The sequence below is a fragment of the Ceratotherium simum genome, chromosome 26, assembly GCF_057802395.1.
Source record: "Ceratotherium simum simum isolate JZ-2026a chromosome 26, ASM5780239v1, whole genome shotgun sequence".
Taxonomy (NCBI): Eukaryota; Metazoa; Chordata; class Mammalia; order Perissodactyla; family Rhinocerotidae; genus Ceratotherium; species Ceratotherium simum.
The window spans coordinates 32,395,841-32,421,831 of record NC_141925.1 but is presented as its reverse complement, the minus strand read 5'-3'; the positions used below and the strand labels follow the sequence as shown (position 1 = coordinate 32,421,831).

General features: G+C 48.5%; 2 protein-coding genes across 2 annotated transcripts in view; one reads left to right on the top strand and one right to left on the bottom strand.

The window, feature by feature from the left end:
* CHLSN (cholesin) overlaps positions 1-25,991 on the top strand; it is a 157,645-nt gene that overhangs the window by 37,981 nt on the left and 93,673 nt on the right. The window lies entirely within an intron of this gene.
* On the bottom strand, positions 14,144-16,058 carry GPER1 (G protein-coupled estrogen receptor 1). Its single transcript, XM_004440901.3, has one exon. It carries the CDS (start codon positions 15,753-15,755, stop codon positions 14,643-14,645), a length of 1,113 nt encoding a protein of 370 aa, XP_004440958.1. The 5' UTR covers positions 15,756-16,058; the 3' UTR covers positions 14,144-14,642.

Here is a 25,991-nt window from a genome sequence, read left to right as displayed (position 1 = left end):
CTTACTGCTCCCACATTCTCTTCCTCAAAACACACACCCTTACACACACCCATGACTCCCACACTATCATTTGTCCAAATAAGAGATCTGAAAATTAGAACTGACCTAAGGTTTATACAACCTTATGGAACTTTGATTTTAAAAAGACAACAGGGGGGCCGGCCCGGTGGCGCAAGCGGTTAAGTGCACACACTCCGCTGCGGCGGCCCGGGGTTTGCCGGTTCAGATCCGGGGCACGCACCGCTTGTCAAGCCATGCTGTGGTGGTGTCCCATATAAAGTAGAGGAAGATGGGCATGGATGTTAGCCCAGGGCCAGTCTTCCTCAGCAAAAAAGAGGAGGATTGGCAGATGTTAGCTCTGGGCCGATCTTCCTCAAAAAAATAAAGAAAGAAAGAAAAAGAAAAAGAAAACAGAACTTTATTCAAGAAAAACAAGTAAGGGGAATTGTACTTTCAAAACGCAGACCAGGAGTGCTCCTGTCAGGGCAGGCATTTGCTGCAGTAATAAGTGGCTTCTTAAGCCAGGAGCCCCACAGCTCTGCAGAGTTTGGGGACTGAAGGAACTCAGAGTGCTGCGGCCCTGGAGCTGCTCCTATTGCCGGCACCTCCGGGCCGCTGGCAGCAAGGATGCCCTCAGGTGGGCCAGATGCCACTTGTGTACCTCATCCTGCCAGACTTAAGGCTCTTAGAGCCCGTCCAGCTTAATCGGAAGGGAAAGGGAATTTATTTAATTCCAGCAGGTCCTTTCCTCAGGATAAATTATTTGTAGAGAATTCATTCTTAATTTTTTTCTCAGTTTGCTTTTATCCATTACTGGCAGATTAAAATATACTTAAGAATTTTTAGGGCCGGCCCCATGGCTTAGCGGTTAAGTGCGCGCGCTACGCTACTGGTGGCCCAAGTTCGGATCCCGGGCGCGCACCGACTCACCGCTTCTCCGGCCACGCTGAGGCCGCGTCCCACATACAGCAACTAGAAGGATGTGCAACTATGACATACAACTATCTACTGGGGCTCTGGGGGACAAAAAGGAGGAGGATTGGCAATAGATCTTAGCTCAGAGCCAGTCCTCCTCAGCAAAAAGAGGAGGATTAGCACAAATGTTAGCTCAGGGCTGATCTTCCTCACAAAAAAAAAAAAAAGAAGAATTTTTAAGGCAAAATTGGCTACTTCTGGAGCATAAGGGAAGCAGGAAACCACAAATGTTCCTAGGTGTTTTTGGAGGAATGAACTACTCAGCTTTGTGGGGTGGCTGGGTGAGGAGAGTCTTGATCCTTGAGTGACTGTTTATGGAAGTGTCTCCATGGGAGTGCAGGATGGTCGCAGAACCCGGATGACCATAGGAGGGAACCAGGGAAACAGGTCCCAACCAGGACCTCCAGACATGAGGTGTTACCCTGAGGGGGGCCGTAGGAAATGCAGGATTCCCCAAGATTGCAGTGTCCGGGTTGTTCAGGTAACTTCAGGGCGGGGAGGGGGTTGGGTTTAGTAAACAGCAGCAGTGCGTTTCTTTCTCTTTCCCCCACTGCCCCTGATCCATCTTCCTGCCCTGTCTACCCCATGTTCATATACCTTTTCTATCTTTTCAAGCCTAGCCATTTAGGAGAAGTTTCTTTCCCCCAGACTATATTTTGAGGCAAGGAAGAATCGCTGTCCTTTTTCTCTATTGAAGTTTCTAATATGTGTGTAATGTTACGAATGTCATGTCTGATTTCTAGCCTTTACTTGATTTAACTTTTAAAAGCAGGTGCGTGGAGTGTGGAGTGGGTTTTGAAATACCCCTTTGGGTTTACTGAAGAAGTAAGACCATTTTATCTGGGAAATGATGGTGACCTTTGGTATTAAATTCGAGTTTGAGCCTAGAGTTTTAAACTTAGCAGCCATGATTTAAGTGGAAGAATTTTATTTATGGCTGCAGACAGGCCTAGTCTATGGTGGATTTCTTTCCTTCCTTTTCTCCTACCTCCATTTTATTGTGAAATATGCAAATAGAAAAGTGCATACAACTTAAAGGAAACCACACCCAGGTCAAGAAATACACATCTGCTGGCTCTTACTGTCCTCATCTCCTTGCTTTTCTGTAGAGTTGTATTTCCCATGGACACATCCCTGCATAATACAGTTTGGTTTTGCTTGTATTTGAACTTTACATGGATGGAATTCTATGAGGCATTTCTTTTTTTTTTTTGTATTTTGCTTTTTTGGCTAAGCTTTATTTGTAAGCATTGTCCATGCTGTTGTGTATGTCTCTAGATTGTTAATTTTTATTGGTGTGTGAATTTACCATAGTTTATCCATTATTCTAGTGATGGTCATTTGAGTTGTTTCCAATTGGGGGCAATTATAAACAACACTGCGATGAATGCTCTTGTACATGTATGCTATCACATGGGTGCACATGTTTCTCTGGGGTTTATACCTGGGGTGGAATTGCAGGGTCTTAGGGTTTGCGAATCTTCCGCTCTACTGGATAAACCTGCTATATTAGTTATCTATTGCTGTGTAACAAATTACTGCAAAATTTAGTGGCTTAAAATAACCAGGTTTATGTGGATCAGGAGTCTGGATGGGGCCAAACTGGATCTGACTTCTGACTCAGGCCTGCAGTCAAAGTGGTGGCCGGGGCTACAGTCTCACCTGAAGGCTTGACTGGGGAATGGTCTGCTTCCAACCTGCCTGGTTAATAATCCCCCTTGGTTATTGGGGGGATTCAGTTCCTCACTGGCCATTAGACTGGGGGCCTTGGTTCCTTGTTGGCTGTTGGACAAAGGCTACCCTCAGTTCCTTGTTGTGGGCATCTCCTCAGGGAGCTCACAGTATGGCATCCAGCTCCATCAGAGAGAAAGAGAGAGAGAGAGCACAAAAAAATGGAAGTCATGATCTTTTATAACCTAGTCTCAGAAGTGGTTTTCCTTCACTTTTGCTGCGTTCTGTGGGTTAGAGGCTGGCTGCTTGATCCAGGCCACAGCAAGGGTGTGGCTGTCAGGAGGCAGGGTCATTGGGGCCATGTTAGAAGCAGCCTCCCACAACCCACGTTTCCTCAGAGTTAATCATAGTGGCTCACATTCCCACCAGCAGCCAATGAGAGTTCATGGTACGCCTTTTTCTTGACAGCACTTAGTCTTGTCGAGATTTTTTTTTTTTGAGGAAGATTGGCCCTGAGCTAACATCTCTTACCAATCTTCCTCCTTTTTTCCTTTTTTTCTCCCCAAAGCCCCAGTAGATAGTTGTATGTCATAGTTGTACATCCTTCTAGTTGCTCTATGTGGGACGCGACTTCAGCATGGCTTGATGAGTGGTGTGTAGGTCCATGCCCAGGATCCGAACTGGTGAACCCCGGGCTGGCCCCTTGTCAGGTTTTTTAATAGTCTTGTGAGTTTGAGTAGCATCTCATTGTGGGCTTTTAATTTTTTGATGTTTATGTATTTTGTGAGGTAAATTGATATAGAATGAAAGGCAAAGATCTGAAGTGTACAGATTGGAAGCATTTTGATAAATTCATGCACCTCTGTGCCTGGAGGCCCAGGGCTTAGTTCTTGATTATCCTCTGTCTGTGCTCACGCTTGGTCATCTCCTAAGTGTCTTGGCATTCAGTGCCATTGCCAACCGCTCTGAGATTTGTAGCTCCAGCACAGACTTTCCACCCACACTCCAGACCTGACATCCATCTGGTACTCAGCATCCCACTTGACTGTCTCACAGTGGACTCAAAGCTTGATTGTCCAAAATCCACGTCCTTTTTCTCCCCGGAGCACTCCATCCACAGCCTTCCCCATAGGAGTAATGGCAACACCACTGCTCCTCTTGCTCAGTCAGAACGCTTATATTTATTTTTTCTTTTCTTGTGGTAAAATACACATAACATAAAATTAGCCATTTTTAAGTGTACAGTTCTATGGCATTAAGCACATTCACATTGTTGTGCAACTATCAACACCATCCATCTCCAGAACTCTTTCATCTTCCTGAACGGAAACTCTGTCCCCACTAAAGAACATCTCCCATCCCCCTCCCCAGCCCCTGGCACCTACCATCTACTTTCCATCTCTGTGGATCTGACAACTCCAGGAACATCATGTGATGTGAGTCACACAGTATTTATCCTTTTATCTTTATATTTTTTCTTGACTTCCCTCTTTCTCGTACATCCCACGTCCAATCTGTCAGGGAGTCCTGTTGACTTCAAGATATATCCAGAACCTGACTTCTTCTCACCACTTGCGTTGCTCCTGGTCCAAGCCTCCTGCCCCAGCGCTGCAGTCGCCTCTTTCCTGGTCTCTCTGCTTCGCCTCCTTCAGATTTGTGCTCAGCGCCACGCAGTCAGTATTTTCAGATGAAAGTCGTACCCTATCCCTTAGACGTTCTGCTCAGAACTCTCCAGTGACCCCTCCTGATTTCATGTTGATACTTAGAGTTCATATTCACACTTCCCACTTACCTCTTCTTCTTACTTCCACACTGAGTAGATGTTCTTTATCAAGTTGAGGACACTCTCTCCTGTTCCTAATTTTCTAAGAGTTTCTATCGTGAGTGGATGTTGAATTTTGTCAAATGCTTTTCTGTATCAGTTGTTCTGATCATGTGATTTTTCTTCTTTGGCCTGTTAAATATGGTGCATTACATTGATTGATACTTGAATATAGAACCAGCCCTGCATCCCTGGAATGAATCCTATATGGTCACGGTATATAATAATTTTTACATAGTGCTGAATTCTGTTTGCCAATATTTTGTTGAGGACTTCTGCCTCTAGATTCATGAGGGGAACTGGTCTGTAGTTTTCTGTTTTCTGTACTGTCTGTCTGGTTTTGAATCAGGGTATTTGGTGTTAATTTGTCTTTAAATGTTTGGTAGAATTTTCCAGTGAAGGCTTCTGGGCCTGGGGATTTAGTTTTCAGGAGTTTTTAAGTTATGAATTCGATTTCCTTCATGTTATAGTGCTATTCAAATTATATGTGTAATATGAGTTGTGTGTTGTGGAAGTTTGTACTTTCTGAGGATTTAGTCTCTTTCCTAAGCTTCTTTTTATAGTTCTATGTTCCCTGCAGATATTCTGAGGTTTGACGTTTGTTTCTTTAAACGTGATAAGCACAGTTAAGAGCTGTATTTTATATTCAACGTGTGTTTTACTATATCCTATATATATATATCACTATATACATCCGCGTGCGTTTCACTCTGTGTCTGTTGTGTCTGCTGTTTTTATTATTAACATAGCTGCTTCTTTCCCTGTTCATCTGGCTGTCTGTGACTCTTCCTGGTCACTGCTTTTGAAAAATTGTGAATAGGTGTGTCTGAGGCCTGGGCTGGCTGTGTCCTCTCCAGGAAGCCTCTGTCGGCTCCTGCCAGTTGTCTGGGGTGCATGAATGAGGACCACCTCAAATCTCGTCCGAGGCTAGGGTCCTGGCCCCTGGGCTCCTGGGTGTCCCACAACACCTCAGAGACTGGCTTCTTTTTGTTCCCCTGTCACAAAGCAGCCTTTTGTTCCTCAGCACCAAGGACATCTGTTCTCTAGTCTCCTGTAAATATGTGTGCACACATGCGTGCCTCGTGTGTGTGTGCACACATGTGTATGTGTGTGCGCGCGTACTCGGAGGTTGGGGTGAAGCTGATATGGGGGCTCAGGTCACCTGTACGTCAGGCGGCAGCCCCAGTGCAGCTCTTTTGGGCCTTAGCTCCCTGTGGGGAGTAGTGTGGTGTGAACAGGTGCCCTCAGGACATTGGTGGCTTTGGCACTCAGTCACTTACCTCCTCTATTTCAGGCTTTCTTCCAGAAATCAGTCTGGGATTTCCCCTGTCCTTTCAGATTTTTCATGTGTTGCCTGATTGGCAGTTTCCGTTGTCGTCAGGGGTGAGTTGATCGGAATTCTCAGTGACCTCAGTGGCCTTTCTCATGGATTTTGGGTGTTGCTGAAACCAGGTCTTCATCTCAGGGAACATGCCGTGGCTGCTCTGGGAGAGAGTTCTGTAGTGTGACTTCAAGGACAAGACCTTCTGCTTTTAACCCTGTGGAGGAGCAGGCTCATCAAGCATCGGCCTTCATTTCTGGGAAGTGAGAGGATGAGGCTAATGACTCGAGACAGCGGTCTGCTGTGGTTTTCTTCATTTCTGGGCGATTTACATTTTTGAGTCAGCAAAGAGAGATGCTGTATTGTTTGCTGAAAACTGGATGTTCTGAGCAGGCTGGTCTCGTGGGAGTGACGGCCACCTCCTTTTTTGTTTGTTCTAAGAGTTTCTTGTGACTTCCCTGGAAGAGCCTGAGTCTCCTGTGGGACAGGGGGCTCACCTCAATTCTGGGTGACAGATGATAAGGAGACTGAGGCTTTGAGAAGGAGCCGTGGGGGTCTTCCTTCGTCCTCCGTCCATGTAACAAGCACTTACTGAAGGGGCGCTTCTGAAGAGCCCCCTGTTCCAGGCACCATGGGAACTAAGGATGGACACGGCACCGCCCATTCCTTCCAGGAGCTCAGGGGACAGTAGGGAAGGCAATACCAGAGGGGAGATGGGACCAGAAGGCAGAGGTAGACCAGTGCGTGTTAGGAGCAGTCCAGGAAGGGGGAGGAGGGAAGAGAGAAGGAGCAGGAACTTTGTGTAAAAAGTTATTCGTTCCACTGTGCTTTTTCCCTCTTAAGAGACCTCATATCAGTGGATGTTCGTATTCGGCTGAACCAGCCCCCTGCAGAGATTGGGGGACTCTGGCTTTTCTAATAATAACTGGAATACTTCCAGGACTTGCAACAGCTGATTTCTTCTGATAAGTTTTAGGTTGATTCCACCCCGCTGTAAAGGCTTAGAATTACAGTCAGGTTTTGGTGCACTTTTGTTCTGTGTTCCTTTCGCTTTTAAAACCCTTGTTCCCAGACGAGATCCCCCACCCACTGGACAATGGCAAAAATCACATTAACTCAGAGCAGCTGACATTTTTCTGACGGCCCGGAACTGGGTGTGTGGAAGCTCGGCTGCAGCGGTGCACACAGGCTTGCCTGCCCGTGGGGTTGTGTATTGGCTCAGGGACCGTCGTTGGGTGCCGGGGCCTTTTATGGGGCTCTCCCAGGCCTCGTCTTCCTTGAAGCTGGTGCTGTGTGTGTCTGAGCCCCTTGAGAGCACTGCAGGGCTGCGCCGGGTTGATGGACGGTGCCACCCACTTCCCTGGACTCCTCCGTCTTCCGGCCCCAGAGCTGGTTCGCAGAGGGCCTGCTGACTAGCCGTAGGCTACAGCCGTCTGTGCAGGGGCTGCAGGTTGTGCCCGTGGGCACGCTGGGTGAGGGCACTCAGGAAAGCTCTTTGGACAGGAGGCTGAGGGCGCACTTGGTGGAGAGTGAGTGGCTGGGACGAGGTGGGTGTTTACAGGTGACACCGCCCCCTCCCTCCCTCCCTCCCTCTGGGTCTGGTGTAAGGTGAGCTGACTCCACACCCGCCAAAAACCCGGGAAGGCAAAGTGCGAATTAATCTGCAAACAGGCCTCAGTGGTGGCCTCCGGAACGGTGCTCAGCAAGTATTTCTCAGCTGATCAGTCATTTCAAGAAGTGAGAACTTTTCTTCCCCAAGTCTCGGTTGATAACCACTGATGTAGAAGATGCAGCTAGAAACTTCAGATGTTCAGACATCTTATCTGAGCTGAGAGGACCTGCTGCTCACACCGGACAACAACATGTTTTGTTCACCTTCTGTCTCTGATGTTTTCCAGGAGGTACTTTATCACAAATATAAAATCAGCAGTGAAAAAGGGACATAAGAGCTTGAATAACCAAGGCCTTGTGTTCTGGAGTTCTGAGCAGATTGCCCCATTGACTGTCCCAGAGCAGTACGGAGTCAGTGAGATGATAGCTTATCGGCTTCCCTGCTACTCAGTTTCTGCTGCACGCGTCAGACAGTGATGCCTAGAAAGTCAGCCTCGGTGGATGATGACGGGGGGCTGCCGGACTTGATGGGGCCAGCCTGTGCAAGTCTCCTTGGCCCCCTATAACAGATCTTAGCAGGTGATGTAATTGGCCTTTGTGGCTTTGTGAGGATCCCCAGGCATGGTTTAGTAAATCCAGCTTTCATTTTTACTGAAGTTCTTTTCCTCTGTTTGTAATTTACAAGCATATTAAAAGACACCCCAGATAATTAGTTTCCCACCATGGAAAAGAAAATAAAGCTTGAATTAGTAGGCAGTATGTAAGAAGAGAAAACTTTACTTTAATTAGAAGACTTACAATAAATGTTAGAGGATGGCTTGCAGAATTCCAGATGGCTTAAGCCTCCATTTTCAGGAAATGTTTGTGGCCCCTAATAAAATGCTTACCTGGTGGCGGGACCGTCTCCCCTTTGTGGGTAGAAACATTGTCAGATGGTGGCGTCGACTTCAGAGGTATTGACTGTTCTGTAGAGACGAGCATGCATCCAACCAGGGAAGGCTAACTGTATGGAAAAATGCCCCCGTGCCTGGGTGATTGTTTTATTTAACAACAGCTTTATTGAGATATAATTTACATACCATCAAGTCACCCTTTTAAGGTGTGTACTTCACTGGTGTTTAGTATATTCACAGAGTTGTAACCATCACTACTATCTAATTTTAGAATATTTTCTTCACCCCCTAAAGGAACCCTGTACCCACTAGCAGTCACTCCCCATTCCGCCCTCCCCTTAGCCCCTGGCAGCCGCTTTCTGCCCTCTGTCTCTCTGGACTTGCCTACTCCAGGCATTTCATAGAAATAGAGTCATACAACTTGGTCCTTTCGTGACAGGCTTCTCTCACTCAGCGTCATGTTTTCAGGGTTCACCCATGGTCCAGCATGTCAGCACTTCATTCCCTTTTGTGGCTGAACACTGTTCCATTGTATGGATGTGCCACAGTTTCCTTCCACAGTCCATTCATCTGCTGGTGGACATGTGGGTTGTTTCCACCTATTGGCTGTTGTGTATCGTGCTGTTGAGCATTTGTGCACAAGTATCTGTTGGAACACCCGTTCCAGTTCTTTTCCATACTTAGGCGTGGAGTCGGCACTCCACACATTTGTTCCGTTGCTTTGACATTTGTGTGCATGCTCGCACTCAGGCTCCATCTTTCTGCGTGTATCTCCCCCGACCACGCATACTATGATGTGCATTTCCTTATGGTGAGAGCAGTATTTCACACAACTACAGGACAGTTCTCAGTCTCAGGAAACTGAGCAGTGACATGATGCCTTAGTCCACCCAGGTGTTCCACTTCTGTCAGTTGACCCCAGAACACCTTGTGGCATTTTTTCCTCCTGGCAGATCATCCTGTCAGGATCACATATTACATTTAGTTGCTGTATCTCTCTACCCCTCTTAATTTGGAACCCTTCTCTGCCTTCGTTTGTCTTTACGACATTGACGTTTTGGATGAATGCCCTGTCCCTATTTTGGATTTTCTATTTCCCCCATTAGATTCAGGTTGCTATCCGGATGAGGACATGGAGATGCATGCCCTCCTCTGGGTCCACGTCTGGAGTGGGCTCATTGTAAGCACCCTGGTAGGGCTGTCCCATCTCTCTGCTGTGTGGTTACTGTCCCCCCTGCATTAAAGCAGTCGGTGGGGGGACACGGAGGCCCTGCGCATGTCTTGCTTCTTGCCAGGTGTCTCCTGGTGTAGGCTGCGTTATGGATTCCTGCCGGCCCCAGTCTTCACTGTGATGTTGCAGAATGACGATTCCCTACTCTAGCACTCCCCACCCCCCACCCCCCGTTACCAGTCAGCAATTGGCATTTTGCTATAAGCAAGAATCCTGCCCATCCATCCATCCATTCATTCATTCACTCATTCATTCATTCCTGTGAGTTATTGTATTTTATTTATTTCATTGTTTTATTTAAATTATATTTACATCTGTTTATTATTGAAATAGACTCATAGATTCTTATTTTTCAATAGTTTATAATTATTTACTCTTCCTAATTATCTTGGTGCTCAAAGTGCCCCAGATATGGCCAGTGTGAACCCTTCAGGTGGGTCCCTGTGTCGTTTTGATGTGACCCTGTCATTTTTTTGAAGCTTTTCTTACCTTCTGGCAGAAGACCACATTCCAAGGCTCATCTTGTACCTTCCTGCCCCGGCCCAACTCAGCTGTTTCTCCAAGGAGCCTGGTTCCTTTTTGAGGGTGAGGGTGTTAGAGACCGAGGTCTGGACACCAGGTGGGCACCCAGCCCTTCAGGTCTTCTAGCCCTTTAGAGCAGAGCTGGGGAATATATACATAGGTGTGTTTGTGTCTGCTTATACACAAACACTCCATACAGATGCATACTACTGTGCATGCACATTCATACGTGCTCACACCCAAGACACATACACATCCATGTACACGTGTGCATGCCTGTACATGTTCTTATTTTAGAAATCTTGGGTTTCACAGATACTTCCAGTCTAGTCCATTCCCACAGGGTTCTCCTTACCTGCCCTTCTCCCTGCCTTATTTGCATCTCCCTCTTCCACTCCGAGAAATCTGGCTTTAAGAACATCCACACATTTACTAATGTGCTCAATTCATAGTACTTGGTCTTTTGCATTATTTATTTATTTATTTTTTGTTTATTATTTTTTTGAGGAAGATTGGCCCTGAGCCAATCTGTTGCCAATCTTCCTCTTTTTCTTTTTTCTCCCCAAAGCCCCAGTACCTGGTTGTATATCCTAGTTGTAGGTCCTTCTAGTTCTTCTATGTGGCACGCTGCTTCAGTATGGCTTGATGAGCGGTGAGTAGGTCTGTGCCCAGGATCCGGACTGGTGAACCCTGGGCTGCCAAAGCGGAATGCGCAAGCTTAACCGCTTTGCCGCCGGGCCGGCCCCTGTAGTACATTTAAAATAGTTTCAGAACTGCTTCTCCCATTCCATGCAAAAAGCAGCCTCCTGAGGAGGTTTGTATGCGGTTCTCTCCCCAGCCCACTTCTGAGATGGAAGGTATGTACACAAATAAGGTTTTCATGGACTGAACACTGCCACTTCTCACCGAGGGGGCTATGGGGGGATGGGGGGGTGCTGCGTCACTCTCCTCATCAAAAGAGAATTGTGAGGCACACAGACAATTATGAAGTCCGGTGCTGACACCAGTGGTTTTCGTGTGCTCACAGCTCTGCACATTTGAGCTGTTGGTGGGTTTACAGAGCACTGGTGCAGGGAGGGATGGGTGACCGGGAGAAAGCAGGCAGTTGAGCGCTCTGATCTTATCTGTGGTCTTCCTGCCAAAATAATCAGATCGGCCTTGGCTCTCAGACGAGTGCTTCTGCGAGGGCGTGCATTTGGATGGGCTGGGCAGGCTGTCCACAGGGCCCAGCGGGGCTTGTGATCTTGGCACTCTGTCTCCCAGACAGGAGCTCTAGGGTCTTGTGGTCAAAAGAGACTTCAGAGGCCACCTGGTCAACCTCTGGCTCAGTAAGAATCCTTTTCTGTTATGGCAGGACCTCTGCCTTGCCCTTGCCCTTTTAGCGGCCCTGGGGCTAGGCTGAGGCGTGTCTGACCCGCAGAGCAGTTCTGCCACCAGATTTACAGATCAGGAAATAGGCTTTGAGAAGTTAGAGGCAGGAGCCGTATTCCAGCCCTGTTTGACCTGTGCCTGGGGCAAGTGCCAACTGCAAAAGACCTTGCGGTGAGGAGGCTCAGAAGCAGGGGTGGCTACTAGCACACGGTCTGCAAGCTTCCAGAGCGCGTCTGCCGTGTGCAAGGAGGAGAGGCTTGTTCTGTGTGACCTGAGACGTAGACCCAGGACCCCTGGATGGAAGTGCCCTCCACTGTAGCCCAGGGAAGGGCTCATGCAAGTCCCAGCTGGCCACGTGGAGGCTGCCTTGGGGGTACAAGGTCCCTGTCCTTGATGGGTGCTTTGGGGTTTGGTCAGATGCAATTCCCACCTGGAGGTCCTTGGGGGGAGTCTCCATCCTGCCTCCCCTGACGTCCTGATGCACCTTTGGATCAGGCCTGTGACCTGGATTGACCTCTTGGTGCTCACAGCACCCTGGATTCACGTGGTTTCTGCATGGTTTGCTTTCTTCTGTTAGATACCGGGGTTACCGAGGGCTGTAGAGGAAGGGACATGGGCTTTGGAGACGGGCTCACTTCCTGGCTATGTCATTGCCATTTCAGATTCTGAGCAGTTACAGACTCTTACGACTTCAGTCTCTTTGAGTAACGGGGACAGTGTGTACCTCATGGGTTTATTGGAAGGATCAGAGACAAGGCCTTATTCTCATACAGTGTCTGTCTCCCCACCCCACCCATCCCTGTAAAAGCTAAAAGTTAAACATTCTGGGTCTCTAATCTCTGCATATTATTTTTCCCCCGCAAAGCCCCAGTAGATAGTTGTATGTCATAGCTGCACATCTTTCTAGTTGCTGTATGTGGGACGCAGCCTCAGCATGGCCGGAGAAGCGGTGCGTCGGTGCACACCCAGGATCCGAACCCGGGCCTCCAGCAGTGGAGCGCGCGCACTTAACCACTAAGCCACGGGGACGGCCCTCTAATCTCTGCATATTTTTAAAGCATCTCTCCATCACCACTTTTCAAGCTAGGACAAGAATGATGAATGCATTAGATGAATCCCTTGCACATAGTTAGATCTCAATGCTGGAGCTCCAGTCTAGGCCTGCGTTCTGCAATTTGGAGTTGCCAACACTGAGGTCAAAAGGAGAACTTAGTAACAAGCATTCATCTTGCAAAATATCCCCTGTCGGGTTATGCAGGCTGCAGTGCTGAGGCCATCCCGAGGAGCAGCACTCGGGAGAAGGGGAGAGCCATTTCAATGGGGGACTCAGAGGATGTGGAAGGGAAAAGCATCTTTTACAAGATGGCGGCTCTACCTTTGTAGACCTGCTGACTTACGGGAGGTTCTGGAGAGGCAGAGGGAAGGACTCTCTTCCCAGGAAGGTGCTCTGGCATCTAAATCACGCACTCGCCCTCACTTCAGCTGGAGGGTAGGTGCTCTGTGGGACAGTGCCACAAGCGAGCCCTGTCCAGCCACCCGTGTGATTTTCCTCCAACAAGGAACTAGCCTAGTAGTGGGGTGTAGGGGGACATCTGTTAGTTGTGTTATTCTTAGAATTGGGACGTTTATGTAGAAAGTGAGTCTTAAGACTTGAACCGCTGGCGATGGCACTTCTGCAAGTTCACGGTTTGGTAAATGCACATATTTACTTGGGACATGTACTCCCTTTCTTGGAGATTTGCAGCCATAAAAAACTATTAAAACTAAAAATGATTCGTTTCTCTGTGACCTAAACATTATCTCGTCTTCTCCTTCAGGAATCCCTGCTCGTGTGAAGACCCTCGAGGGCCTCGCCCAGGGCAGCCGGGTCCTATTCTGGTTGCACTTCTGGGAGGGTGGCCCACTGAGCAGAGTGGGTGGGGCAGGAGGAGTGGGAGCCGACTTAGATGGGGCTTCTGCCTGCTTCAGAGTTGCACAGGGAGCCCCCCAGCCAGCTGCCTCGTGAGTGCTTTGAGCTACTGCAGACACCATGGCTTATCCTGACAACGTAGAACCTTCTAGAAAAGCGAGGGTATATGGTGCATTTGCAATAAAACTTATCTTGGAACCCAGAGATTATGCAGCAGAAGTGGCAGACCTCCTAGAGATGCCAGGTTATGTCCAGGTGGCTGGACTTAGATGCTGGCCTCATCGTAGAGTTCTCTGCAGGGTGAGTGAGCCTTGTGACACTGGGGGTATATTTTTTCTTTGTGAGGATGGAGCGATTCTGCTGCTGAGGCTCTGAGAGCCCCGCTACCCAACCCCCCGCCCTTAAGGAACTACTTAGAGAATTTAGAAGAATCAGCACATGACTATATTTTATTGACAAAACTGAACACTCTCAGCAGTCATTAGTTTTTCTTTTCTTACATTGTACTGAGAATTGTTTACACTGTCATCATCATTGTTCCCACTATCATTTTGTAGAGGCAAACTCTTTACCGCACGTGGAGTGTTTCATTGTGGCATCCTGCTGAGCTGCCCTCCCACAGGCTCATTCCATGTTAACGTAGGCGCGGAGATAATTGTAAACGCAAGAGATCAGTGTCTGAGCGGCAGGTGGGTCTTTCATTGGAGAAGAGCCCTTGTGACTAAGGCAGCCTGAGTGCGCAGGTGTCACTCACCAGGTGTCGGCCAGGTGGCCATTCTGAGAGGTGACGAATGCGCAGATGCACAGGAGAAGCTTCTCCTCTTTACCTCATGGTGCATTTGTTGGCTTGCACAAGGAAAGTATCAACCACAGATGTGGAGCACGTACCACAACATCCAGTTCAGGTCAGTTGAGCATATTCTGACTCCAGACTTCATTTTTCCCCGAGATGGCAGATCTACCTTGAAACTAAGATACTTCATTCCCCTCCTCTTTGCTTCCATTGGCCAACGTCAGAACCGTCTGCTGCTGCGGGGTACAGTGTGTGCAGAGAGGGGGAAGAGCGCCACGCTGGTCCTGTGCCCCATCCCGTCAGTCCATGACCTGCGTCGTGACACGGATGGATGTGTGAGCCATGCAAAATCAAGGTGGTTTGTAGTGAGGGCACCTCAGAGCCCCACGTGTGACCACAGCTGAGGCCTGGTGAGTTCATGGCCTGTTCTGACCACGGCTCCGGGCCCTGTCTCCCACCTCGCACCAGGGCCGTCCTGTGAGTGACACAAGGTTCGGTCTCTGCCAGTGCAGCTCAGTTATCTCTAGACCGCACTGCTGAACTTCACCTCCGACTGTTCAGTGCTGTCTGGAATGACTGCTTTTAGGGCAGCATGACAGAAGCGATTCAGAGCCGACATGTTGGTTTTCTGCTCAATGTACAGCCTCAGTTTGTCCCTAAAGGTCTCCCCGAGAAAGCTGTAGATGAGGGGGTTCAGGCAGCTGTTGGAGAAAGCCGCGAGGTTGACGATGTGGCCAGTTAAGGGGTAGGCGTGGCGGAAGGACTGTGTGCAGGGTGCGGCCCCCGGCTGCGTCCGCTGCAGGAGGTGGACACTGATGAAGACGTTCTCCGGCAGCCAGCAGATGAAGAAGACGAGGACCACTGCGAAGATCATCCGGAGGGCTTTCTGCCTGCGGGGACGCAAGCCTCGGTGCCTGTGAGCCTTGACGAGAACCCGGACGATGAGCGAATAGCAGAGACCGATGATGGCGAAGGGGATGATGAACCCCAGGGTGACCTCAAGCCACTGGATCTCCTTGACATCTGCAAAGCAGAAGCAGACCTCCTCGGTGTGCTGTAGGTGGACAGCGGTGAAGGGCACGAGGGTGGCAGAGACAGAGGCCATCCAGATGAGGCCGCAGCTCAGCCTGGCGTGCTGCTTTGTGCGGAAGAGGCTGCAGCGCATGGCCTTGGCCAGGGCGATGTACCGGTCAAAGCTCATCCATGTGAGGAAGAAGATGCTGCTGTACATGTTGATTTGCAGGAAGAGGGACATGAAGGTGCACAGCACGGTGATGTCATAGTACTGCTCGTCCAGGTTGAACACCTCGATCAGGGAGTCGGCCACCAGGATGAGGTCTGCCGCTGCCAGGTTGATGAAGTACAAGTCGGGGATTGTCATTTTTTCTCGAAAGCTGATGTTCACCACCAATATCAGGATGTTCCCCACGAAGCCAATGGGGAAGAGGAAGATGGTGTAGAGGCAGGAGAGAAAAAGCCCGATCACGTACTGCTGGTGCTCGGAGAGCTCGCCCGTCTGGTTCGCTGGGACAGCGCCAGCAAGCGCGTGGGACAGGTTGAGCTCTAGGGAAGTGCTGTTGTAGGTGCCTGGGTATGTCTCCATGCCAAAGACAGGCGCCTGAGAAGTCACACCCATGTCTCCACAATGTGCCACTTTCAAGATTTGCCGCAAGGCTCACAGAAGTCTGTTTGAAACAATAAATCCATCTTTAGAAAGAGAGGTGCTGCTCCTTGGGGTGAGCTAGACATTTGTAAAATCAGGACTCGTCACAAGTAGCACTTGTGGCAATTTGGGTTTGTTTTGCAGAAAGTTGAGCAAACAGATGAAGTCATCGATGTCTGCATCCAGAGCAGCACCTTGTGCGCGCTTCTGCCGGCCCTCTCTTGTGGGCACCAGCCACTGTGTTCACCACTGTGCCTGATGCTTCCCCTACGTGGGCACCTGGGAGGAGCAGAGAGAAGAGGGTTAAGGCTTTAAGGCTTTCCGATGAGGCTGGAAGCCTTGGCCTATGGCTGTACTTACGGGTGTAGCAGAGGGTGAAGGGAAGGCCAGGACTTGAGGTCTGATCATCTTGGAGAGATGGTTGTCACCAGGCTGAAGGGGAAGAATTAAATGCACACAGTGCCTGTTTCCTTTCCCACAGGCTCTCCTAGGGTTGGGGCCTGGACAGTGAGTCATCCTCATAGGCAGTGGATGCCTTTTTTTTTTTTAACAGTCAAATAGCAGACTTATAAAGTTACATGGATATTGGGATGGAAATCTTAGGAAACTACTGTTTGTCAGCAGAGGAAATAAAATTTATTTCAGCAGCTGTTGGAAAGAGAAATAAGATGGGAAGGGAAAAAACCAGCTTTTTTGAAAGATAGTGAATCCAGGGCCGGCCCCGTGGCTTAGCAGTTAAGTGCGCGCGCTCCACTACTGGCAGCCCGAGTTCGGATCCTGGGCGCGCACCGACACACCACTTCTCCAGCCATGCTGAGGCCGCGTCCCACATACAGCAACTAGAAGGATGTGCAACTATGACATACAACTATCTACTGGGGCTTTAGGGGGAAAAAAAAAAAGGAGGAGGACTGGCAATAGATGTTAGCTCAGAGCCGGTCTTCCTCAGCAAAAAGAGGAGGATTAGCATGGATGTTAGCTCAGGGCTGATCTTCCTCACAAAAAAAAAAGAAGAAAGAAAGAAAGATAGTGAATCCAGAACACTTTGTGGAAATTGGAGCAGAATCTTTTCTCATAATAAAATAGGTAAAAGAAATCGAGCTTTCTTGCTAATCATAAGTTTGGGTGCCGAAAATAAAACTTTTTTTGGTAGTATGGAATGAGAGAGAGAGAGAAAGTAAGGAATAAAAATGGTAATTGATTTAGGAAATATTTAAATTTTATTCAGTGTTCTGATATATTACTGTAAAACCTAATATATTTTTGTAATGCTGTTTGTAATCTAGAAACTTGGTAACCTAGAAACTGGGTGAAGAAAATCTCTTGGAGACTTTTGCTTCTGACAGGGCTGGCATACATGGCCGTTCACCTACAACGTGGCTCGTCAACTTGACTTAAAGTAGGGCTTCTAGTTATTTGCTTCATTTCACTGTGGTCCCTAGAAGTTCTCTGTGGACTCAACCAGGGGACTTTGGGCAGTGTCTGCGACATTTGGGTTGTCACAGCTGGGGAGGGGTGCTTCTGGCATCGAGTGGATGGAGCCCCGGGGTGCTGCTCGACATTCGTACAGTGCACAAGATGGCCCCACCCCAGAGAAAGATCCAGCCCCAATGTCAGTGGTGCTGGGGGTTGAGAAACCCGGAGTAAACCGGCTTGTCACATTAAAATGGATTTGAATTGTTTTTCTTTTAAGAGTTGTCATTTTACTTTATGAGATCATTAGGAATCATTTTTGAAGTGTTGCCAAACCAGACCAGACATTTATTGACTTATTGCTTGAAAATACTGCTTTAAAAAAAAAGAAAAAGAAAAAGTGAATCATAGCCTTGGTGTCAGTTATTATTTTAAAAGTATTCAGTACCCTTTGCTTAGCTGGGGTTGATAAATTAGATCTTATTAGTTATTTTGCATTCTTTATTCATCTTTAGTAGATAATACCAATTGGACCACATAAATGTCATTGTTTTCAGATTCTATCTATAATGTTTCAAGCCTCTGTATTTAATTTATTTGTAAAGATGGCTCAGACTATTTGGTTTGCTCTTTGTGGAAATTTTGGAAAGTTTTAGACTGCCTTTTTAGAGGAAAGCTTAAAGACGAGTGGAACCTGAAACATACCCTTGCTCTCTTCCCTGCGTCTGCTAAGACAGACTGTGTGGGAGCGTTTCAGAATGAGTCCTTCACTTGTTCCCGTGTAAATGGAGTCTTTGATCCTTGACAAACACTGTTATTTTCATAATGGTCTAATGAAAAGATACAGGAACTTAGTATGAAATTTACTACTGAACAGTATCCTCATAAAAGTTGGCCATATAAATATAAAGATGAGCATTGAACAGTTTGATATCGTTTTGTTTCAAATTTCCACTGCTTGTCCAGATCTAGAAAAATAAGACCATGTTTTTGTCACATCTATCAGACATGTATCGTTGTAAAGGAATATTAATCCACCAATTACTTTTGGGATTGGGCAAGTGTTTTCATTGAAAGAGCAACGGCAGTGCCGTACGGGAAGACAGAGCTGGGGTAATCTTATTTTCTTGAAGTGAGACAGATCCTTGCTTGAACACAATATGACAGAATACCGGATAATATTATTTTCGGCATGTGTTATAAAAAGAACCTTTGTGTGAAGCCTTCCTTACTGTAGTCTCATTGAGATTGTCAGCGTAACGTTTGGGTGTCTCACGTGGAAAGTGGTTCCTGCCTCGAATTTCAGAGCCACAGTGCCCCTCTCCCCAGAGGGGGCCCTTGTTTACCCACATCTGCATCTAGCTGTTCAGCATAACATGCTGCACCTTAGGCTAGACCACCAAGCCTGGTCTGCCAGGTCTAGGTTCCGTTGTGCCACTGACCCAAACGCAGAATCAGGAACCCAGGACAGACTTACCTGTGCCACAGCTGGCCACCCCGACTTGGTCTTGCTTCTGAGCAGACCCTTCTCCTGTCCCTCGGAGGGCTCCTCAGCCAGCCTCAGGAGTGTGCTCATGGCTGGCTGGAGGTGCGGCTGAAACCTTCCCGTGGGTGGTAGTGATTCTGGGCCTCAACCCGTGGAAGGGTGCCGGAGCAGTGGTGGAAGCAGAGACCTGGCAGGCAAGGCTGCCCTGCCAGAGTGCCTGTCATTGTGGCTGACAGACAGCCAAGGGCAAGTTGCCCAGCAGCCAGCAGGCTTTATAGGCTTCCAGGGCCGCTCATTCGCTCTGGACTGCGCTGGGTGGCCTCCTTAGAAGGCCAGCGTTAACCCTTTTTTTGCTGGCCTTTTTTCTCCCACACTATGGCAGTGAGCTTGGTCCCACCAAACCCTTTTATCCAAGCTTCCAATTTAACTGCTCTTCTTCACCCACTGATAGAATTTGTTTTTAAGTTTGAAGGAATTGTAAATAGGTCTTGTTTATCTTTTAGATAATAACCTATCATGTGCTGAAACTTAAATATTCTGGCTTGTTTTAGCATCTGACTGGCTTTAAAACTAAACACTAAATTTCCTAAATTTAGAGAGTAGCATGTGAATTATACAGAGAGAATTCAACTGAGGAATTTCACAAAGACATTTGTAGAAAGAAATGTAACCCCAAGAAGTAGCAGGTATCTTTGGCAAGTAGATTGGGAATTGGAGTCGTTTTTCTGCTCTCAGTGGTAGCACGTCTCAGCTCTGCCCTCTCCTGGCTCCTGAACCCACCAGAGCACCTGTCTTGCAGGTGTTGGTGACTGACCAGAGGCCCTCCTTCTCGCCATGGCCACCGCACTCTCCTGTGCCTGGCCTCCTGCCCTGCCCTGCCCTTGTGCAATTGGGATGAACTTACTCCCCAGTGCCCAGTGCCGGCCGCCCAAGCGCCCCACCTGCTGGTGGCTGTAGTTTCACCATCAGCTTGGACAGAGGCTTGGTAGAGCCACCTGGTGAGGGCCTAAGACATCCCCAGACTGCAGTTCAGGTGTGTGAGGTCTGCAGGGCCGCAGTGCCTGGGCTGCTCACACCAAGTTGTGGGGTTTTTATAAACATCACAGTTTAATGGATCACATATTTTTCTCTTGGTGTCTTTTTTCCTCTTAATTTTCTGAAGCTGTGAGGTTGAACTCTGAGTGATCTTTTGTACTGCCAAATATGAATAAAGCGGATTGCTGCCACGTTGACACCAGAGGCTGGCATGAGCTCTTCCCAGAGGAGAAAGGCTCGTTCCAGGCTTGAAACGGGGCGTCTGGTGGGACGAGGGCGTGTCCGGCACCGGGTGCACCTCGGGTTACCTTTGCTCCAGGCAACCGGTGCAGTTTCCTGCGAGCTTCCTGTTTTGTAATGAGCCTGTGGGCGAGTTTGAGGGCGTTCTGAGTGATAATAATTTAACATCTTTCAGATACATGTTTTGGGAAATATACACGTATTTTTCAGCAGAGAATACTGCTGTTAAATTTTTTGTGGAAAAATACTAACATTCAGGGTTCTTTCCAGCTGTAGAATCCAGACATGATTCTAATATGTTAGCTTCTTAAAATTTTGAATGACTTGACAACATAAATGAGGCTGATTTGATTTTAGACGTATTTTTGGCTAGCTGTAAACTCAGGATGGTTTCAATACTAAAAATGCCTGAGACACCATTTTGAAAGAAATGAGTCATGAGAAAGTGCAACTTCCTCTTGAGTTAAATAAATAAATAAAAATAAAAATCCAAACCGTGGAATAGCCAAAACATGTCACTTAAAAATAGCCGCTCCCTGCTCGCGCAGACTCGTGGTCTGCAGTCCGAGCCCTCCCCGGGGTGGGTGAGGAAGAGCTGGCAGCGGCTCCCGGGCACGGCACTGGCTACACCTGTGCATTTTCCGCTGGGTTCGATCTGGGACAGCTGGTCCTGTGGCTGATGTGCCGATTTTGTGCTTAAGGCTTAGTATCAGAGCTGATTGGGGCTGCAGGGTCGTGGGGCCCCACCATCTCAGTAGAGCCCTGGGGGGTTAAGTAACTTGTCAACCCTCACACGACTAGTTAGTGTAAGGGACAGGACTCCACTTTAGAAATTTCAGTCCACTGAACCATAGTTCATGTTTGTGTGGGTGGGGGATGAGATGATCTTGTAGAAGCTTCTGTAAGGGATAAAGACCTGTTTTAAAATCCAGCCTTTAATGAGTGCTTGCTCTATGCTAGGCCGTGTGCCAGGTGTTACATCTGCTGTCTCAGATCTTCCTCAGTGGGACCCCTGGCAGGTAGAGGCTGCTGTCACCCCCATTTCACTGATGAGAAAGCTGAGCTCAGAGAATCTCACCAAGGCCTCAGAGCCGGGACTTGGCCTGTTCGGACCAACTGAAGCCAGGGTTCTCGTCATCATACTGAGCGCTTCCCACGTTAACAGTTATCTTATAACATACTTGCCTTGGGGTTGAATTTGATTTCTTTACGGATTTTTCTGTCCATCCCCAGGATAGGGTAAATGGAGGGATCTTCAGAGGGATCCCATCTGACCAACTTTCATCTGTTAAATGTGCAGATGCAGCCCAGTGTTGGCCGATGGCGAGAACAGACGTGCCAATAAAACGAGGAAGCCGCCCGAGTGAAGGCCGCACAGGAGACCCCTCACCCCCACCCCGCCCCTCCCACACAGCTGAGTCCTCGTAGTGAGAAGCCCGCACGCCCGGCTTGTGCTTCCCTGGCGTCCCTCGTTCACCAGTAGTACGGGAGCTTCTCTCTGTTTTTGCCTCTTTTTCTCTTCCTCCCTCCCACCCCAGCTCTCTTCTGTGGCATAAGATTGCCCCGCCGCTTCCGCAGGTCACCAGTAGGGTGAGGGTGTTGTCGCTGGGTCCTCCTCTCCTCTCCAGCGTAGGGAGCCCTGGGGTGAGAGCTGTGCCCCTGTGGCAACAAGCCCAGTCTTCACATTGCTAGGTTCCAGGTTCTCCCTCCATAATTGGCTGCTGTGTGTTCCTGGGCAGTTCATTCCACCTGTCTGAGCCTCTGCATTTGTCTGTAAAGTGGGGGTGCATGGGGTTGTTGTGTTTATGGAGCCCGATGACGTGTGTAGAGTGCCTGGCACGTTGGGTGTTCTGTAAAATACCTCTCATCCCTCTGCTTTCCTGGGGCGGGGCTTTCTCTTCCCACCTTCATGTGCTGCCCTTCAGCAGGAGGCTCTAATTTAAGAATTGACTGTGAGCAGAGTCATCTGCCTGAGACAAATCCCAGGCAGTTGGGCTCCTGTGTTTTCTTTGGGTGCGTACCAGGAAGAGAGCATATCAGTGCAAAGTGTTTATAGGGTTGTTTGCAGGATTCGGTTTACAGTTGAGACCTCCAGCTTTGTGAGTGAGAAGTTTTAGGCTCAGTCTATGTGGGCAAGCACAGCCCAGCACAGTGCTCATGAAAGCGGAAGAGGGGAACAGCACTCTTGGAGAACTGTGCCCTTGGGTGTTACCACTCCTTCAGGGGTGACACCTCAGGTACAGCATTTTGTGCATTTTCTCTGATTATCCAAAGTTAGGGGAAGCAGAGAGCTCCTTCCCATGCCTGGAGGATATTGTTTGTGTGTGACACTTACAATCCTCACGACAACCCTGAGCATCAAGGCAAGTGCCACCTTTTATGAAGAAAGAGGCCAGGCCCAGAGGGGTGAGAGAGGACTTGATGAGGTCACGTGGCAGAGCCAGGACATGAACTCTGGTCGGCTGGATTTCTGCACATACTTAGTTTGGGAAGTCTGTGACTGCCCCCAGACAGACCGTCCTGCACCCTCTCAGTCTGTTGCCGGCTGGCCGAAGAAGGCCTGTGCTATTAGGACATATTGCAGACCCACAGTGAGTCTCAGGGTTTCTTCAGAATCACCCAGGATAATGGCCTGGCCCAGGCCAAGTGTGGAGCCTTAAATTCTGGGCGCGTGTGTGTTGTGCCTGGAAGCCAGCCCGGTGAGGGGAAGGGCAACCACCTGGTGCTTCCTTCCTTTTGAGCTTGGCTCTCCAGACCCAGCCCTGAGCCTGTGCTGCTGGAAGTGGAAGCTTCTCAGCACAGTTGTCATGGCCCTGTTTGTCATTATGAGTCAATGAGATCCCAACCACAGTCCCGTGCGTGTGCAGATGTGTGTGTACAGACTGTAGCGTGGTGAACAGATGCTGTCTCCATTGTCTGAGGCTGTTTCCTAGAGAAATTCAATGGGTCTGCTGCAGCCCCATCGTACAGCTTTTTCCCTTATGGAAAGGGATTTAAGTGTTCAGAGTTGACCGCGCCATGCCAGCCCTCCAGCATTCGATGCACGCTCACTCTCACTCACCCTGGGGGTATTTATGACACCATAAAGAAGCAGTCCTTGGGGTTTCGTGGGTGTTGACTTTTTGGACAGCTGGGCTCCTCTTAGCTGTTGCCAGAAGCTTTCTGGACATTTCCTCTGATTCTTTGAGAGTGATGTGCCAATGGCAACCAGAACGCCGTGCGTGTGGCTAACAGAAGTGCAAACGGATGGCGCACACCAAGTTCTGCCCGCAGGTGGGGCCATCAAGTTCCCAGGGGGTGTTTATGGGTGGAATGTTCTAGAATACCAGGTTGAAGACCCGGGTCCTTGTCCCAGCCTAGCCTTAAGTGATTCCCAAGCTGTGTCTTCAGGGAGAGGTGAGGAGCCACAGGAAGTGGCATCTCCCTCCCTCTCTTCCCCTGGTCAATTCTGATTTGTTTTTTTAAAGTTCAGCTTTCATGTATGCTTTCTTCTGGATTAAAATATTCTCCCGCTGCTAGAAGCCACAGACCTGCATGTTCTCTTAGTTCTCTGTTGGCTCCAGATCTTTCTCTTGGCTCTGTCCTTGGAAAGCTCCTGTTCTCCATGTGTCCAGACTGTCCTAGGATGCGGGGTAGATGGACGACACTCATGTGGTACGTCTGGCAGCAGCCCTGGCCTCGCAGGGCCTACCGTGGGGCCTACCTCAGGGACTACCACGGGGCCTACTGCATGGGCCGCTGCAGGGCCTACTGTGGGGGCTACGGTGGGGCCTACCTCAGGGACTACCACGGGGCCTACTGCAGGGGCTATGGTGGGGCCTACTGTGGGGGCTACGGTGGGGCCTACCTCAGGGACTACCACGGGGCCTACTGCAGGGGCTATGGTGGGGCCTACTGCAGAGCCTGCCTCAGGGGCTACCATGGGGCTACCACAGGGGCAACCACAAGGCCTACCTCAGGGGCTCCCACGAGGCCTACCTTAGGGGCTACCACAGGCCACTATCCCAGAGCCTACTGCAGGGGCCAGTGGTTGGGGTCGGGAGACCTTGTTCTAGCAGTTGGATTTCCTCACCGTTCCACTGTGGTCAGAGCATGGCCTGTTAATGTCTCATATGTTGGGCCCCTTTATAGGCTTTTGTTTAAAGAAAGGATCCTACTGCTGAAAAAAAAAATTTGAGAACCACCAATTTACATTCTTGTGGTTGAGTTTCTAAAATTATTTCTTGAGCTGAAATACTTAGAAACTCAGTGGGATCAAATTCTCTAGGCTCATCCTGCATGTTTGCTGTTCCAGTCCTGGAGTCAGCCATTTCTCCAGGGAGCCCTGAGCACACATGAACTTTTAATCACTTCATGTAGTTCTGAAGCTAACAAGCCGTTGGCATCTACTATTGTGTATTTATAAATTAATTTAGTTTCTTCCACTTGTGGCCATGCATGAGTAACGTAAGGGAACTTGTACTCCTGCCATGAACCACTGGATAAAATGTAGGAAACAACAGTTTTCAGACATGGGGACAATAGGTGGAGCAGAACTTTGACCTCCAAGAGAAGGAACAACAATGGTGTGCCACCCTGGCTCCTGTCCGGAGGCAGTAGGAGTTCCAAGCAGCACAGGATGATGTGGCCACGTTGAGGGGATGGAGACTGGGTTTCTGGAAGGCTGAGGGAGCTGGAATTGGCAAGGTACAGTACTGGAGAGGAGGAAGCCACGGTGAGAAAGAGCTCTGAGGTCTGGGTAGCAGTCCCCTGAAATCTTTGGCTGAATCTGTGCATGCACAGTGTGAGAATCCTCAAGGCCAAGCTGAGAACAACTACAGGCTGGCTGTAAGCTAAACAACTCCCAGAGCTTACGTGGGGCTGATCGGTGTCCCAGTTCCACCCAGACTACAGAGACATCTTTGAACATTTATGACAATGAGTAGAGACCCCAGCATGGGACCCCTGAGTATTTGGGCTACTCCTGACTCTGACTAACAAAGCTAAAAAACAACTCTCCAGAGAATCCTGCTGATCTGTAAGTAAGAACCTGTCTGCCAGAGTAAACTTCAATACCCTTGAAAAGACAATAAAATACACTCAACAAAGAAAATTCACAATGTCCAGCATCTAATAAAAAATTACTGTATCATGTGAAGAAGCAGCCTTAACATGTCAGCCCTGATGCTGTTTATGCTGCTGGGTCACTGCAGGTGGAAGGGTGCGTGCTCCTTCCACACTCCCCAGCTTTGTCGTTCCTGTTCCCTGCTAAACCACAGTGGGGGTACATGTGAGCAGATCTTGCTCTTGCTTGTGGTCTGTAATAAAGGTTTATGGATATGTGAGTAAACGAAGCAGAAGAAATAGAAGGAGGGTTTTGGGAAAAGCATTTAATATTTTAATGGTATATTACAGAAGCTACTTAACTGTATAATATTCAAATCCTTTTTCTTCCAAAAAAGTAATGAAAATACATAAACATTGAAAAGATAAACTCACAAAAGCCATGGTTTTGTTCTTTGGTTTGCAGGTTCACATTAACGTATTCATTATAATAGAAGCTATCTAGACAATGGAATATTACTCAGCGCTAAAAAGAAATGAGCAATCAAGCCGTGAAATGACATGGAGGAACCTTAAATGCATATCACTAAGTGACAGAAGCCAGTCTGAAAAGGCTACGTACTGTGTGATTCTATCTATATGACATTCTGGAAAAGACAAAACTATGGAGATAGTAGAAGATCAGAAACCCTTTTGCCAAGGGTTTCCAGGGGAAAGATGAATAGGCAAAGCATAGAGGATTCTTCGGGCAGTGAATACTCTCTATGAGATCATAATGGTGGATACATGTCATTATAAAGTTGTCTAAACCCATAGAACGTACGACACCAAGAGTGAGCCCTGATGTGGGCTGTGGACTCTGGGTGACAGTGATGTGTCCGTGTAATTTATCAACTGTAACAAATGCACCATCTGGTGGGGATGGGATGTCCATAGTGGGGAGGCTGTGCATGTAGCGGCAGGGGACATATGGGAAATCTCTTAATTCCTCT